General features: G+C 51.2%; 1 protein-coding gene across 4 annotated transcripts in view; it reads right to left on the bottom strand.

The window, feature by feature from the left end:
• The window catches only part of AP2A2 (adaptor related protein complex 2 subunit alpha 2), a 63,433-nt gene extending 47,360 nt beyond the window's left edge, over positions 1-16,073 (bottom strand). For 2 of the 4 annotated variants that reach the window (XM_089914296.1, XM_089914297.1), the window contains exon 1: positions 15,869-16,073. In XM_089914296.1, coding sequence (XP_089770422.1) covers positions 15,869-15,935 — 67 coding nt within the window. In that variant the 5' untranslated portion in view covers positions 15,936-16,073. The remainder of the gene's footprint in view (positions 1-15,868) is intronic. The other 2 variants (XM_022565419.3, XM_022565420.3) reach the window with 2 other exon arrangements.
• Positions 16,074-16,559: the final 486 nt, after the last annotated feature.

Below are 16,559 nucleotides of genomic sequence, written 5' to 3'. Positions count from 1 at the left end.
AATTTAAAGTCCTTGTCTAGTATTATTAAGTCCAACATCTGGACCCTTTCAAGGATAGTTTCTATTGACTACTTTTTTCCTGTGTATAGACCATATTTTCCTGTTTCTTTGTGCATCTCATAAGTTCTTACTGAAAACTAGTATTTCAGGTAATACACTGTGGCAACCCTGGAATTCAGACTGCCCCTTTCCCAGGGACTGTTATTGCTATACTTATTTGTTTAGTGACTTTACTGAACTAGTTCTGTAAAGTCTACAATTCCCTATCGTTTACAGTTACTATAAGTCTTTGCTCAGTTAGCTTAGTGGTCAGTTAATGATTGGTCAGGAATTTCTTTAAATGTGTTGAACTAATAAGTGTCCCAGACACCAAGAAACTGTGCGAGTGCTGAGGCACACCTCCGGTACTCAGGGAGCTATAACTCTGCCTTTGCCTTCACTTCTTATTTGTGGAGGGACTCAAGATTAGACAGAGGTGAGAGACTAGGGCCCTCTCAAATCTTTCCTAGGCATATACACAGTCCTGCCTCTGTGCAGCCTTCGAGATCCACAGGAGTCTATCAGAGCTTTTCAAAGCCCCCTAATAGCATGTCATTCTTCGTATCTTTCTTCTAAGATTTTGGCCAGACTCTTGTTTGCCCCCAACTGTGATATTAACTGCCACTGATCGTTTGCCACAAAGACACTAAGGGTAGTGCTCTTCCCAGCGAGTGAGGTCAAATAATGACAGCTCTGCAAATGGGGCTTTTCCAGAAAGCTGCAAGGCCAGTCAAGAGTAACAACACTCTGAGAAGAGGACCTTTGAGGGGCTTCAAATCTCATCTGTCCCTTCCAATGGCTGCAAGGCTGCTGGTTTTCACAGTTACCATGGCTGCAAGGCTGATGGCTTTCAATGCTACCACAGATCATGGGAGAGGAGAATGACAGTAGGTCAAGTTGGAGGTTCAGCAGTTTTTCCTGAATAAATCTTCCTGAGATTATGTCAATTTTTGGTTCATTTCCAGAGTTCCAACAAAGTTTATTTTGACCATTTTTACCAGTGTTTTCACTGCTTTTATGGAGGAGTAGATTTACAGAGGTCCTCACTCTACCATTCTTACTAAATGGCATTTCTGCTATACAGTCAAAGCAACTATGAGTAAAGAGTACTTTACCCATTCGTCCCTCCTGTCAATTATGATTTCTGTATCTCCAAAATCCACCCCTACCTTTCCACTCCTACTGCCCTGACTCAGACCCTTGCTATCTCCTCTAGACCAGAGCAATCAATCTTTCCCTAACTGGCTTTCCTGCCTTTAAACCTAGTCTAAAATCCATCCTTCGCATTCAAAATTACTATTCTACTAATAAAAAAATAAATTGTATAGTGTCACTCTCCTGTTTAAGATATGTCCATGGTCCACGTCCCACAGAGGAAGTTCCCCATGATCTGGCTATGGCCTGCTCCTCCCACCTTGCTCTCCTGCCACATCTCCCGACCCACCAGGCACTACTCATTCCAGGAACCACCCACAACTCCTTGAGTGTGTCCCACTGCCACTCATGTCACTCCGCAGTGTGATGCATGATGCTCCCCCCTTTCATGGATCATCCCCCTACACCCTATCAGCTCAGCAGACCTGACCCAGGCATTATCCCATGTTACCATGCCTGACCACCCTCTCCTGACCGTCTGCAGCTCATCCTGCTGAGCTGATCATCCCTCACTTTCACCATTCATCTCCCACACTTACCACTCTGCATTACAAGGGCTTGAGCTACTCTGAGGAGAGAGATCATGTCTCATCATCTTCAGTGTTTGGCATGTGAGAAGGAAACAGCCACGACCTCTACAATGCGCTACACAGGCCCTGTGACCTCTGTCTCCCCACCTCCAATACCCCCGACCTAACCTACCTAACCTCCTTCCTGGCTCCCTATTGCAGACACACAGCCTCCTACTATTTCCTCCACACACTGGTTGTCTCTCCCCCCAGTGAAGGCCTTTGTACCTGCTGTTCCCTCTATCTAAGATGTGCCCCCCACCCTGCAATTTCTACATGACCCAGTGCCTTCAAGTCTTTTGCTCAGCTGTTACCTTTAAAGCAAGACCAATCCTGGTCACCCTCTTTGAAGTTGAAAACCCACAGCCCCAATGTTCCCCATCACCTTCTCTCCTTAATTTTTCTCTCTTGTACTTACTGTCTTCTAACATATGACACAATTTTCTTTTTATTGTCTATCTCCATCCACCAGAATGTAGGCTCCATAGGAGCAGGCAGTTCTGTGTGTTTTATTCACCACTATAGTCCCTGGCATTTAATAGGTGCTCAATAGATATCTGGTGAGGAATGCACACCCAGTGTAGAGTGTGTGCTCAACGACAGCAGCAGACATCTGAGTACCTGTGCTAAAAACTGCCCCAAGAGCTCTTATGCAGTTGAGCTAGGAAACAACTAACATTTACTGAGCACCAGAATTGCCACCAATGCGGGTGACGTTTTCACCTCCAACAGAAAACTCTCTTGAGGCCCTCCCTCTCCCTCACATCCATCCATCAAGGAGTCTTGTCCATTTTTCCTCCAGAAAAATACACTATTCTCACCATCTCCACTGCCACCAGCGTCTCTTGTACGGACTGTAACAACTTTCACCTTCCGCTCTGGCCTCCTCCGATCTATTTCCTCACAGGAGCCAGGGTGATCTTCATATACAGGTGTACCTGTCACTCACCTGATCCTCTTCAGACGCCTCCTCCAGGACACCTAAGAGGAACTCAGACTTCCTGCCAGGGAAGGGCCTCCAAGGCCCAGCAATCTGGCTCCTTTCTGCTCCTCTCCCTCTCACTCATGACGCTCCAGCTGCACTTGGCTTTCGGGTCCTGAAGCAGAACTAGCCCTAGACTACCGCAAGCCCTTCTCCCCTCAGGACCCAGCTCACATACTGCGTCCCCAGAGAGGCCCTTTATGAATACCCTACCTAAGGCAGTCTCCCTTTCATCCTCCACCATGATGAAGTATATTCTAAAAATATTTCTGTTTTTAAAAGTTTCAGTTCAGGGTTTAAAGTAACTCTTCGGAAAAGTTAGGTATCCAAACTCTCCTGGACTGACTCATCATTACCCATAAAAGAATCCACTGACTTCACCACAAAAACAAATTTCCATTTACTATATTCCACTACCGGCAAGAAACTGCCTCATTAACACAGACCACGTCTATGAAACAAAATCCTATGAGACGCCTATCTCCCCTGCTTTGATTTCTGGGTCTCAGAGCCTTATAAACTGAACCATGAGAAGTAGGTGTGCAGAAGTACAGCCGGCAGTGTTCTGTTAGCGGAGAACAAGGCCCACCCTGCCTGCCTTCGTCAAGGAAGAAGTTAGTGCCACAGAGTCACAGGTTCTCTTTAAAGTTCTGCTTAGAAACTCGTGCCAAACAAACTGCATAGTGAGAACCACCCGCCCAAATTAACTTAGTAATAAAAGGTATTATTGCTCCACTTAGGCAGTAGAAGGTAAAAGTGCAGAAAGTGAAACTATTCTCTCCCAAGACCTTCCCTCAAGGAGTGGTTAATCCAAAGTAGTATAAATCCAAAGGTTATGAAGGTCTGCATGGTTGGGGTGTGTGTGTGTGTGTGTGTGTGTGTGTGTAAAACATATAAAATTAGTCAAAAACATATTTAAAAGGAGAAAACTGTATGACAAGAGTGCAAGAGCCGTCACCACAACAGCTGTGGACACTGGAAGGAGATGGCCAAGTGGTTAACTGACTCAGCCTGACACAGCAAACTGGGACCCGGCCACCCGCAAGAGGGAGAACCAGTAAAAATCAAACCCTGTCCGTCACAGAACCTGACGCCAGCTGCCTCGGGAGGGGGCTATCAGGAAGACGAACTGGAAGTCTACGTAAGGAGCTGCAGGCCCCTCCACCAGACCCCAGGGCCAGGCCACCTATACCCCTAATCCCAGCAGAAGACAACAGGCCTACTCGCTGGAAAAGCAGGAACACAGGAGCTCTAGGCCTGGTGACACCACCACGTGCTAGGGTGAGACTCCACACTCAGAAAAACACAAGTGAGCGACAGACTCCCTGCACGGTGGGACACCCACACCCAGAACAACGGCAGCCACACCCCCCACACTCCCTGACCCCACCGAGCAGGAGAGGAGCCCGGAACTGCTTCCGAAGAATACGTCTGACACACAGCTTCCCTCCGTGAGACAGAGACCCCTCACCCATCACCACACAGTGAGGCCTCCACCAAAGCCCTACCCATGCTGGCTGACACTGGTCCATGTGAGAGGACAGACACTGACCACCAGACATCCAGGATGGTCTCACAGCACGAGCCAGAGACCAAAACAGACCTATAGGAAAAGAACTCAGAGTAAAGAGGCTATGTAGAGAAGGAAACTCCAAAACAATCAATATTCTTATAAATAAAAGAAAACACAGCTTTAAGAACCAGATGCCACCAAAAAGGGAGCACTCAGACAATAATAAAGCCCTCGGGGGGGCAGGGAGGGATAAATTAGGAGTTTGGGATCAACATATACACGCTACTATATACAAAATAGATAACCAACAGGACCTACTCTATAGCACAGGGAACGCTACTCAATATTTTGCAATAACCTATAAGAAAAAGAATCTTTTAAAAAATAGATATATATGTATGTATAACTAAATCACTTTGCTGTACACCTGAAACTAACACAACATTGTAAATCAACTATACTTCAATTAAAAAAAAAGAGAGAGAGAGAAAGCCCTCAAAATGTGGAGAAAAGGGGGACTTCCCTGGCGGTCCGGTGGTTAAGACTCCACACTTCCAATGCAGGGAGCACAGGTTCAATACCTGGTCCCCCGGTCGAGGAATTAAGATCCCACATGCTGCACGTGGGGCCAAAAAAAAAAAAAATATGGAGCAAAGGGAACCCTCTTCCACTGCTGATGGGAATGTAAATGGGTGCAGCCACTATGGAGGACAGCTATCACATGACCCAGCAATCCCACTCCTGGGCATATACCCAGAGAAAACTCTAATTCAAAAAGACACATGCACCCCAGTGTGCACTGCAGCTCTGTTTACAAGAGCCAGGACATGGAAGCAACCTATGTGCCCATCAACAGAGGTATGGATATACATATGGTGCATATATACAATGGAATACTACTCAGCCATGAAAAAGACTGAAATAATGCCATTTGCAGCAACATGGACAGATTTAGAGATGATCAGACTAAGCGAAGTAAGTCAGACAGAGAAAGACAAATATTACATGGTATCGCTTGTATGTGGAATCTAAAATATGATACAAACGAACTTATTTACAAAAAAAAAAAAACAGACTCACAGACGTAGAGAACAGACTTACAATTACCAAAGGGGAAGGGCAGGAAGGGGGGGGATAAATTAGGAGTCTGGGATTAGCAGATACAAACTACTATATACAAAATAGATAAGCAACAAGGTCCTACTGTATAGCACAGGGAACTATATTCAATATCTTGTAATAACCTATGTTGGAAAAGAATATGAAAAAGAATATATATGTATAACTGAATCACTTTGCTGTACACCAGAAACTAACACAACATTGTAAATCAACTATAATTCAATAAAAAAAAAGAAAGCCCTCAAATTGTAAAAGTGATAGGAGAAAGAAAAATTCAGAAGGGCCAGAGTCACAGAAAACAGAATACCACAAAGACAAAGAAATGGAAGACGACAGATAAGAGAGTAAGAAAATGTAAGCCAAGAGGTCCACATTTCAACTATTATTAGAGGATTATTGAAAAAGGAGAAAGTGAAAAGAAATTATCAAAGAAATAAAACAAAAACATTTCCCCCAACCCGAAGGACATGAATTACCAGAATGAATAAAGCCACTGAATGCCACACCTGGGCACAGCATGTTAACATTTCAAACCACTAGGAACTAAGAGTAGAGCCATGCCTTCAAAACTGAGGAAAAGGGCTTCCCTGGTGGCGCAGTAGTTGAGAGTCCGCCTGCCGATGCAGGGGACACGGGTTCGTGCCCCAGTCCGGGAGGATCCCACATGCCGCGGAACAGCTGGGCCCGTGAGCCATGGCCACTGAGCCTGCGCGTCCGGAGCCTGTGCTCCGCAACGGGAGAGGCCACAACAGTGAGAGGCCCGCGTACCGCAAAAAAAAAAAAAAAAAAAAAAAAGAGAGAAAGACAAATACCATATGATATCACTTATATTTGGAACCTAAAATACAACACAAATGAACTTATTTACGAAACAGAGTCACAAAAAGAACAGACTTGTGGTTGCCAAGAGGCAGGGGGGTTGGGGAGGGATGGACTGGGAGTTTGGGATTAGCAGATACAAACTATTATATATAGAATGAATAAACACCAACGGCCTACTGTATAGCCCAGGGAACTATATTCAATATCCTGTAATAAACCCTAATGGAAAAGAATATGAAAAAGAATATATATGTATGATGGAATCACTTTTGCTGTATAGCAGAAATTAACACAACATTGTAAATCAAATATAGTTCAATTAGAGAAAGAGTCAAACCGTTATTCTCAGCTAAGAAGAATATTTTCAGACATTAATTAAATGTTACAGATTAGTTAGATAAAATATTGTGACCTACTAGACAATGGGAAAAGGAAAGCTTAGCTAAGTTAAATCCTCATCTTCCACAGTAAGAAGTTAATAAATAATGACTAAATGGGGAAAAACACCCATGAATGGTATGTAGTTTAGAATAATCACATTTTTTAAAGTAAATATTAGAAGAGATGGATAAAAATGAAAATAACTGACTCCGAGGTTAGGAATGGGGGAATGAGGTGAGGGTCAAGTGTTTTATAATTAACTTCTTAAACTACATTCTTGATTTTCATTTTTTTAAACATTTAATTGAGGACAAGAAAATAGCAAAAATGAATATAATTCGGAAGACCTGCCCAAGCACCTACTATAACCCTAGCCCTCTCCCTGCCATTCCAAGATGAACGACCCCCAAACCCGCTAGCCCTGATCTTGGCTCCTCAGAAGATCTGGCCCCGCCAGGGCCACCGCGCCAACCGTCACCCTCCCCACGCTCCACTGCAGGGACCCCACAGCCCGTCCTTTCAGCTCACTACATCAGGTAAGCAAACTCTGAACCCAACTGCGCCCCCAGGACTTACGACCCACTCTCTCTCTGTCCCTCTCCCCGTCCTCACGCCCTCTTACCAGCCTCAATCCCATCACATAAGCCAAGCCCCGACACTTCTCCTCCATCCAAGCACTTGCTGGCCAAACCCCTCCCTGCTGAGTCCAACTCATGGTCAACTGGCAGGTGAGCCTGGAGATCTGAGCGTGCCTGGTGACACACCCCCCAGCTCTGCTGGGCTGGCCTCACATGTGAAGCCCAGGGAGGCCCTGTCAGCTCTTCCCAGGGGCCCCCTCACAGCTTCTCCTCCAACACCTCCTCCCTCCCCCATCACTGGTGGCTGGGGCACCTGTTCCCTCACCAGCACCACCTCCCCCTGCACCTCTGCCCCTCCACTTTCCCCCTGGCCCTTGTCATTCCCATCAGCTAACAAACACGGTCTACCTCCCACCTCCTAGCAGGTCCTCACCTTTCTTGCCTGGTTCAGAGCCTCCTAACCGGTCTCCCCTGCTCTTCTCAACCCAGCAGTCAGGAGTTCTCCCCAGAGGTAAGTCCCGCCTCTGCTCACCCTGCACTGGCTCGGCCTGTCACACAGGGTGAAAGCCAGAGTTCTCCTAACCGGCTCCAAGATCCCCACCATGCACCTCTCCCCGTCCCCCGGCTCTGAAGTCCAGCCCCTGTGGCCTCCCCACCTGCCCACCAGCACTCCAGGGACACCTGACCCCCAGCTTCCCTATCTGAATTGCAACCCCCTTTTATTTTTCCCTTTATTTTCCCCTTAATATAGTATGTGATGCACTGTACATTATACTTATTTATAATGTCTACCTCACTAGAACGTAAGCCACATGGGAGTACTCTTATCTGTCTTTTTGCTCACTGTGTAAAACAGGAACCCAGTAATTTGCTGAGCAAATGAATTAATCTTAAAAAAGCGTTCCTGACCCCACTGTGATAGGAAGAATGCCCCCCCAAAGACACCCACACCCCAATACTAGGATCCCGTGAGCTACCTTCCAGGGCAAAAGGAACTCTGCAGATGTCACTAAGACTGGGGAACGACCCGGGTCACGCAAGCAGCCCAGTCTACTCGCAAGAGCCCTCCGAGCGGAGGCTCTCCCTGCCTGGAGGGAGAGGTCAGGGAGATCCAAATCTGGAGAGGGACTCCCCTGAGGGGTCCGGGGAGGGGCCGCGAGAGAAGGCGTGTGGGACCGAGTGGAAGCAGCGTCACCCAGTCTCCAGAAGGGACCGTGGTTTCAGCCTGGGAGACAGCAGAGCACCCTGCTGCCAGGCCGTGCCCACTTCTGATGCGCACAACACGAGTTGTTACAGGGGTGCTGCTGAGCGCTGCTCAAAGCATGCTCCAGTGTCAGGGCAGCAACAGGGGCCAACCTGCCCTCTACCCTCTGCGTCACCACCTCTTTACAGCAAAGCTCCGAGAGAGCTGAGACTCTCATTTCCCAATTCTTCTCTTGTAAACCACCCCGTCGGGCTCAGCCCTGCTCAGTCCTCTCCTGTGACCCACCTGACCAGCCCTCCTCGCTGGCCCAGGCTGCCCAGCTGCTTAGGGCTGGCACGTTGGGAGCTCTGGCCGTCCGCCTGGAGAGCTGGCCCAGCACTGTGGTTCAGAGGAAAGACCTGGAGCCCAGCAGCTTGGGTCTGGGTCCTCGCTCAACCACTCCAGAGACAGGGCCTTGGGCTCCTGGGCCTCGGCTCCCTCCTGCATGAAACAGGAAGGAACTTAGTGCCTGCTATACAGTATCATCATGAAGATCAGATGTGTAAAACAAAGGTAAAGTGCCTGTGATATTTCCACCCCCTTGGTCAGCTTCCCAGGTCGGCTTCCCAGTCTCCTGGTATCAAAAGCCACCTATAAACAATGCAGCTGTAGTCTTACCTCTAGCTCAGACCTTTCCTCTGAATTCGTCTTGGCTGTCTAACTCCCCAAAACCTACTGGCCAGAAACAGGGATAGGATTTACCCTCCCACGTTAGGCAACTAAAAACCTGAACAAAATTATATGAAACAATAGTTTTCAGACACTGGACAACAGACTATGGAAAACAGCAGTCACTGAGAGTCAGGAAACAAACAAGAGGAGCCTTACGACTGCCCGGCTCACTGCCTAGGGACAGGGGACCCAAATGGAGCCCAGAGGTGTCATTGAAGTGAGGAGACGGACACAGGAGGCTAGAACGCACATTCTTGTGAGAGCGGACAAAGTAAACGAGAAAAACCCATCTTGTCATTTATTCTGTCTACTCTCACAAGAATTTAAGTTTCTGAAAGTACAGGGATTTTGTCCATTTGGTTAAGCACTGAATCCCCGGTGCCTAGAATAATGCCAGCACACAATGGGCACCCAAAAGATTTCTCAAATGAATGAATGAATTAAACAATTATGTCAAAAAATAGAATCCAGAAAAATAAAGAAATAAATTTTAAAATACACACCTTCAAAACACCCTTCACTCTTGGGGTTGTATCAAAATTATAGCAAAACAACAAGAACATAATATGAAAAACAATGTTTCCTTGGCTACTTACAAAGCAGATTTATATTGGGTCTACAGCAAATGCACATCAGACAGACATCAGCTCCAACAAAAGAGCATCTCCTCCCTCTGTGACCAGCTTTCCCGTAAGACAGTTCAGGAAGCCATAGACGCAAGGGACCTACGGCCCCACCCCATGGACGACAACCTCAGAAAAGCCAAGCCTCGCGAACTGAACGACTCAGCACCAACGGACCCTCAGACAATCACCCTCCCACCTCCCTCTTCCTCCACGTTCTCAGTGCTGGGAAAGCTGGCTGTGCTACTCCAGGCAAGGACGACTCAAACTGTAGTAAAGTAATGAGGCGACGGAAGTTTGAACCCGGGAATGAACTGAACAGAAGCTGCAAGCTAACTGACAGAAGTCCCTGAGACTGTGAGAAATGTGCTCCAGGGAAGGAGGGCTTATGCAGACTACCTGGCCCAAGTCAGCACGCGCTCCATCCCAGGAGACTCTCGCTCTCACAGGCACAGTGAGGTTCAAAAGAAGGTTCTGATCTGGTTGTACTGTACAAGACCCCCTCCCCCCCAAAAACAGCTACTGAACTGTATTTTTCAATAGCAATAAATGCAATCCAAAAGTATTCCAAAATACTCATTTTCTTGCTCTATTTTTCCTACTGTGCTTTAAAAAACTGTTCAACATCAACATAGTGCCCTTTTTCAATGCTGTTCAAACGGCAATAGAAACACATAACTGCCCTCTCAACCCCATCACACAAAGGAAGGCCGGCCACAGAAAAAGCAAAACACAAATCCCCACAGCACTGCCCGCCCTAAGGAGCTCAAGGTGCTCTAAGTACACTAAATAACTAATCCTCACGTCACCCTTCTGTTGCCGTCAGAAAGGATTTTAAAGGAAAAAAAACTGACCTTGCAATGCAAAATACAAGCCAAGCAACCCAATTTGGATTCTGGTCTCCACACTTTTAAGCAATCCTGCAGATGGGGGTAGGTGGAAAGAACCGCACACGGGAAACATCCCGAATACAAGGAGAGGGCTGAACGCAAAACCACTGCAAGTCTCACTGGGGGTTTTTTGTTTGTCTGTTTGTTTGTTATGGCTGCGCTGCATGGCTTGCAGGATCTTAGTTCCCCGACCAGGGCTCAAATCTGGGCCCTCGTCAGTGAAAGCACTGGACTGCCAGGGAATTCCCTCACTGGGTTTAAATGTCGGGCAAAATGAAGACTCCAGGCTGTCTAGGGCCACAATTGGCAAAAGTGAGAAAGAAAAAGGGACAGAATCAGGATCTGACCCAAACCACTGGCCAGAAGTTTCTGCCTTAATGAACACATCCAGCAGTCAGCCAGCCACTCCCTGTTTCCTGAGGTACCAGGAGGCTAAGGGAGCTACATGGGGCCAGAACCGCGCCAGGGAAGAGGGTGTCAGCCTCCCTGCATAGGGGTTCCTCTCTTTCTTGGGCACAGGGCAGCTGCAGGCGCATCACTGCCCTCCTTAAATCCGTCGCACCCTGACTCACACAAACTGCAAGGGCCAGACCACGGGCCCACCCCACAGCTGTGTGTCTCCCGCCGTCCCCGCAGAAGCCTCGGTGGCCCCGCTTCCCTCGCTCTCATCTAGGTGGTCACGAGCCCTGGCCCTCCTCCGCTGCCGACAGTGCTGCGCAGAGGCTGTGCCCAGTGGGCAGTGACAGCGCCTGGGGCTAGGCTGGGCCTCGCCTCTCCCTTGCTGGCACCCCACAGCACCATCCCCATACCCTTCTAGGTCCTCTTCCCAAGTCGGTCTCCAAGGCACCATTTTAAAACAGGGCCGCTTCCTCCTTACAAGGTCTTTATTCAACGCACCTTGGCTGAACCCTTACAACCCTCTCTCCAGCACAGAGGGCGAGAGCTTATCTCTTCACACAGCCTCAGCTCCCACCTCCACGAGGGAATACCCACTGGAACCTATCCTGCAATTCTCCTCCTAATAAAATGACACGTTTCAACTGTGTCAACCTTCATACCAAAGTCAGGAAGATTCTGAAGAGGGAAAACGCCAAAATCAGTAAATACAGTTTTGTAATCCAACATTTTAGGCGTCACGTGGCCTAGTGGAAATTGCTCATTTCTGTTTTGCAGTGACTATCATCCCGTTTACCGTGCTGAGCTGGCAGCGAAGTCATTTAACTTAGTCCGCGCTGCAGCCGCCAGAGGCTGACAGAAGGCATGGACATTGTAGCTCCCAATGCGGCGTCCGCGTCCAACGCCCGTGCTGACCAGAGGGCGGGGCAGGACGGGAGGGGTGCGTGCCTGTCGCAGGAGTCCTGAGCACAGGAGGTGCTCGATACACACGGACGTGCTGGTAGGAACTCACCTCCCACCCTGTCTGTCTGTCTGTCTGCAAGCACCTCAGGAGACCAGGGCTGCGTGCTCCATTTCTCAGAACCCCAGCAGCATTTCCACAACAAGCCCAGATGCCACCCATTATCCAAAACCTGAGGCCCACCTTGTCCCGGAACTCAGAACCGCTCAGCCTTTCGGAGGAAGCACAGCATGTGACCGTGGGCCCCCAGGGCGTCCCGGAGGCCAGCTCACGGGGAAGGGACCACACAGCTTCGTGGCAGCGCAGCGCCAGACAAGTCTGCCACAGACTCACAAAAAGACTTTCCATCCTTGGCAGCTTAGAAGTTTTGAAATCTGAGCTCTGGGAGGCCGGCCTTGTGCCCAAGAACCTGCAAGTGACATTCAAGGAACACAGAGCCCCTCCTGGTCAGAGCTCCCGCCAGAGCCCCTCTCTCTGGTCACAGTAACGCAAAACGCCTTTTCCCACGGCACTCCTGAATCTTACCCTCGGGTCTGTTAGATTTTTTTAAAGCCCAGAAATGCCTTTTAATCCCACAAAGATAGCCTTTCCAATAATTCCGCAACTACAAAATCCTGACACGTGCTGGTGCCAAAAAAAACAGAGCGAAAATCATTTTAAGAGGAAAGAAAAGTAATGCTGAGTATGTGGCATGAGAACACTTATCACCAGGACATTTCAACGTCTCGTAAGAGAAGCAGTGACCCACCCCGACCCCTTCAGAAGAGCCAGAAGGGAAACACAGGGAAGAATACACAGGTATTTCCTAGAAGCAGCAACCACCAGCCTTGGCAGAAACATTCAACCAGACCAAAGCCTTCCTTCCTCCCCCAGCCTGGTGGTCTGTCCCTCCCAGGAGCCTCGTCACATACTTCCTAAATCGGTTTCTAAGGAATGTAAATTATGCAGAAGAGTGCAAAATAAAATATGCAAGAAGAGCAATTTTTTCAAAAAGTCAGCATTTTTTAAATGTACAGACAAGAGTAAAATGAACCTTAATTTTTTTTTTTTTTTTTTTGGGCTGCATTGGGTCTTCGTTGCTGTGCATGGGCTTTCTCTAGTTGTGGCAAGCGGGGGTTACTCTTCGTTGCGGTGGGCGGGCTTCTCACTGTGGTGGCTTCTCTTGTTGCGGATCATGGGCTCTAGGTGTGCGGGCTTCAGTAGTTGTGGCTCGCGGGCTCTAGAGCGCAGGCTCAGTAGTTGTGGCTCACAGGCTTAGTTGCTCCGCGGCATGTGGGATCTTCCCGGACCAGGGCCTGAACCCGTGTCCCCTGCATTGGCAGGCAGATTCTTAACCACTGTGCCACCAGGGAAGTCCCCAAGTTAATTTTGGGGACACTGAATTGGTTCTCTACCTGAGCCACAAAGCTCCACGGAACACAAGGACACGGGCACCTCTCAAATCCTGGGACACAATCACTGCCACCAGCGCAAAGAGGCGCAGCCCTCCAAGCCCGTCCACCGCAGCGGATCCCAAAGTGAGGCACAACCCGAGGCAGAGCTCGCTCCTAAGGGGGACATTTAAGAGACTACGTTGTGCAGAAAGGGAAAAGGGAGCTGCGATTTTAGAGCTGAAACGCTTCAGTGATACTTCAGCTCCAAACCCACCCGTCCGTGTCAGTGGAGGAAACCGAGCTCCGTGGCCAGGGCCCTGGCTGCCCTCTCCCCACAGAACCCGGCCACCTGGCTCACCCTCACAACAGGGAAGCAGAGCCGGCTGGGCAGGGGGCAGCAGGGGCTCCTCTCCCCGCTACTAAGGGCTCGGCTCGGGGCAGCTCCCACCAGGGCTTGCTGTCCGATCCCACCTCCAGCCAGACCTGCTCCTCCTCCCTGCCGTGGGCACACCCTCCGGCCTCGGCCCACCATGCCCTTCAGCCAGAGCAGGCCCCAGCTGGGCGCTGTCTCCTCATCCACTGGGTGTCGTCTCACGCCACACTGCCAGCCGGGAAGAGTGATGTGGTGGGCCAGACAGACGTGGCCCCCACCCCGTGGGGCTTCCACTGTGGGGGGGGCAGGCCACGGGGCCACGAGCTGCTGACGCTGCTCTGAGGGGAGAGGACAGCGCCGCTGCTGGTGAGGGGGTAACAGGACGGCGAGGAAAGCTGGCTCTGAGGAGGGGCCGTATTAAACAGCTGCCCACCCCACGCCCTCCAAGGGATTAGGCGCATCTTCTTCTTGCAGAAGCTCTGTCAAGGAAGACACTGTCTTATTCATGGGTCTACACCAGGGGCTCAGGCTGGGCGTGGTGGGGGCAGGGGTTGTGCCCTGCAGGGTAACAGCTGGAAACATTTTTGGTTGTCACAACTGAAGCATTTAGACGGTAGAGACCAGGGATGCTGCAGAGCACAGGACAGCACCGCACAAGTGATCAGCCCCAAATGCCACCGTGCGGGGTGGAGAAAGTCTGTCTACACTCAGTCAACAGCCAAGTCTCCACTATGTGGCAGACCCAGCACAGAACACATCTAGTTTGTAGATGATCACTTGTCCAAGAAAATGGGTTTCAATCTCAGTGACCTGCCCAATGCAATTTTCTTCCAAAATGGAAGGACAGATGTGATGGCTAATTTAAGGCGGCTAAGCTTTGGCCCAAGGGGTCTCCTGAAGCAGTAGCACACCCACACTTAGCTTTCCAAGACGCATTACGATTACAAATATTACTGTCTATGAAATCACATTACACAGCAAAGAAAGAGAGAAAGGATACTGCCCGACTTGTAAAAGCACAGACCTCAGGGTGTGTTTCCACACCGATTTCTTGCAGAGAAAGGGAAGGGACAGAAAATCTAACCTTCCACAGTCTGGGTCCTCCATTCCAGTCTAAGGAGATGACGGGATCAAGGGAGGGTTCAGGACAACAGCATTTACCAGTAGATGAAGTCACAAGCATTCTTTAAAATATACCGAAACCTCAGGTGTTGAAATCCACAAACGTCTGGTGGATCACAAACAAGAAATAAAACCAGACAGGAAGCTGGCTTTGTGTCTGTTTTTTTAATTAGATAAAGGGGACAGCTACCTGAAAAGCAACAGGAGTTTCTGCGCACCAAAGTCAAATGTATCGGTGGACCAACAGTACGCCCACCGGCCACCCGGCCGTTGCACTTTTTGGGGTGGATTTTTCCACTCCGAGGGGACACATGTCGCTAAGAACCCTGTCCCTGATGGAAGACAGCGAGCAGAGCAGCAGTTCCCCTAAGCCATCCCAACCCCCCACCGCCCGGTGTCCAGATTCCCTCGGGAACGAGTCATTTTAATCAGGGCCTAATAAGCCGCCAGAACCCAGGTCAAGGAGCTGCTTCCCCGGCAAGACGCGGGTTTCGCTAGTCCCACTCCCAGGGAAAAGCCACGCTGTTTTGGAAATCGCTGGGTTAAATGCTCCGTTGCTAGAAAGACGGGCCGACTGCTCGAGATGACGTCATGCTGGGGAGGGGTGCCTTCGCCAGGAGCCCCTCAGCGGTGCCACAGACCCGGTGCGGCTGCGGAACGCCGCCCTCACCCCCGCACCCCTGACCCCGCACCCCTGACCCCGCCCCCACGACAAGTCCTCACCTCGCTCCCCACCCACCCCCCGCCCGCCAGGTCCGCGCCCCGGACCCCAGCCCCCAACCCCCGGACCCCCGCCCGCCAGGTCCGCGCCCCCGACTCCAGCCCCCAACCGCAGGACCCCCGCCAGCCAGGTCTGCGCCCCGGACCCCAGCCCCCAACCCCCGGACTCCCGCCCGCCAGGTCCGCGCCCCGGACCCCAGCCCTCAACCCCCGGACCCCCGCCCGCCAGGTCCGTGCCCCGGACCCTAGTCCCCGAAGGCCCCCGCCGGCCAGCCCTTCACCCCGGCCTGCGCCCCCACCCCACGCAGGCCGGGTCCGGCTCCCCGCCACTCACAGTTGCGGATGTCCGAGATGAAGACCGCCAGGCCCCGCATCCCGTCCCCCTTCGACACGGCCGGCATCTTCGGGCCCGGGGAGCGGCCTGGGCAGGCGGGCCCGGAGCAGGAGCGAGCCGCGGGCCGCGGGAGCGGGAGCGGGAGCGAGAGCGGGGAGGAGCCGCCTCAGCCGAGCCGCCCCAAGCTGCAGCGCCGCTTTCGGGGCCGCCGCCGCGCGCGCGCACGCACGCACGCTCGCAGCCCCACGCACGCGCACGCTCGCTCGCGCGGCCACAGATGGCGGCCGCGGCGCGGGGGCGAGCACGTCGGTGGCGGGCCCGTAAAGGCAGGCGCGGGGCGGCCCAGAAGACCGACGCCGCGGGTGGGGCTGCGCTGGGAGTTGCGGGTTCTCTTGCCCGGGGCCACCGACGCCCCGACCCCGCCCACCAGGCTCCACCGAGCCGGATCCCCAGTACCCTGACTCCCACCAGAGACCTCAGCGCCCGACCCCTGACCGGGACGCACCGCCGCCCTGACCCCACCGCCCCGACCCTCCCCCCAGACCTCTCACCGCCCTGCCCAGCCGAGGTCCTGGGGCAGCTTGCTGCCGGCCTTGGGGGACCAGTCTCCATCAGAGCTCTGGGGGCCTGCTGCACATCACCTGGGCTGTGCAGAGCCAGCCCCTTTCTTTACAGAGGGCGAGCCGAGAAA

This window comes from Delphinapterus leucas, chromosome 7, assembly GCF_059928025.1.
Source record: "Delphinapterus leucas isolate spDelLeu-1000000601 "Yukka" chromosome 7, BTC_Dleu_Yukka2, whole genome shotgun sequence".
In the NCBI taxonomy this organism is placed as follows: domain Eukaryota; kingdom Metazoa; phylum Chordata; class Mammalia; order Artiodactyla; family Monodontidae; genus Delphinapterus; species Delphinapterus leucas.
The sequence above is the reverse complement of the archived record's forward strand: the minus strand, read 5'-3'. Positions and strand labels throughout refer to the sequence as shown.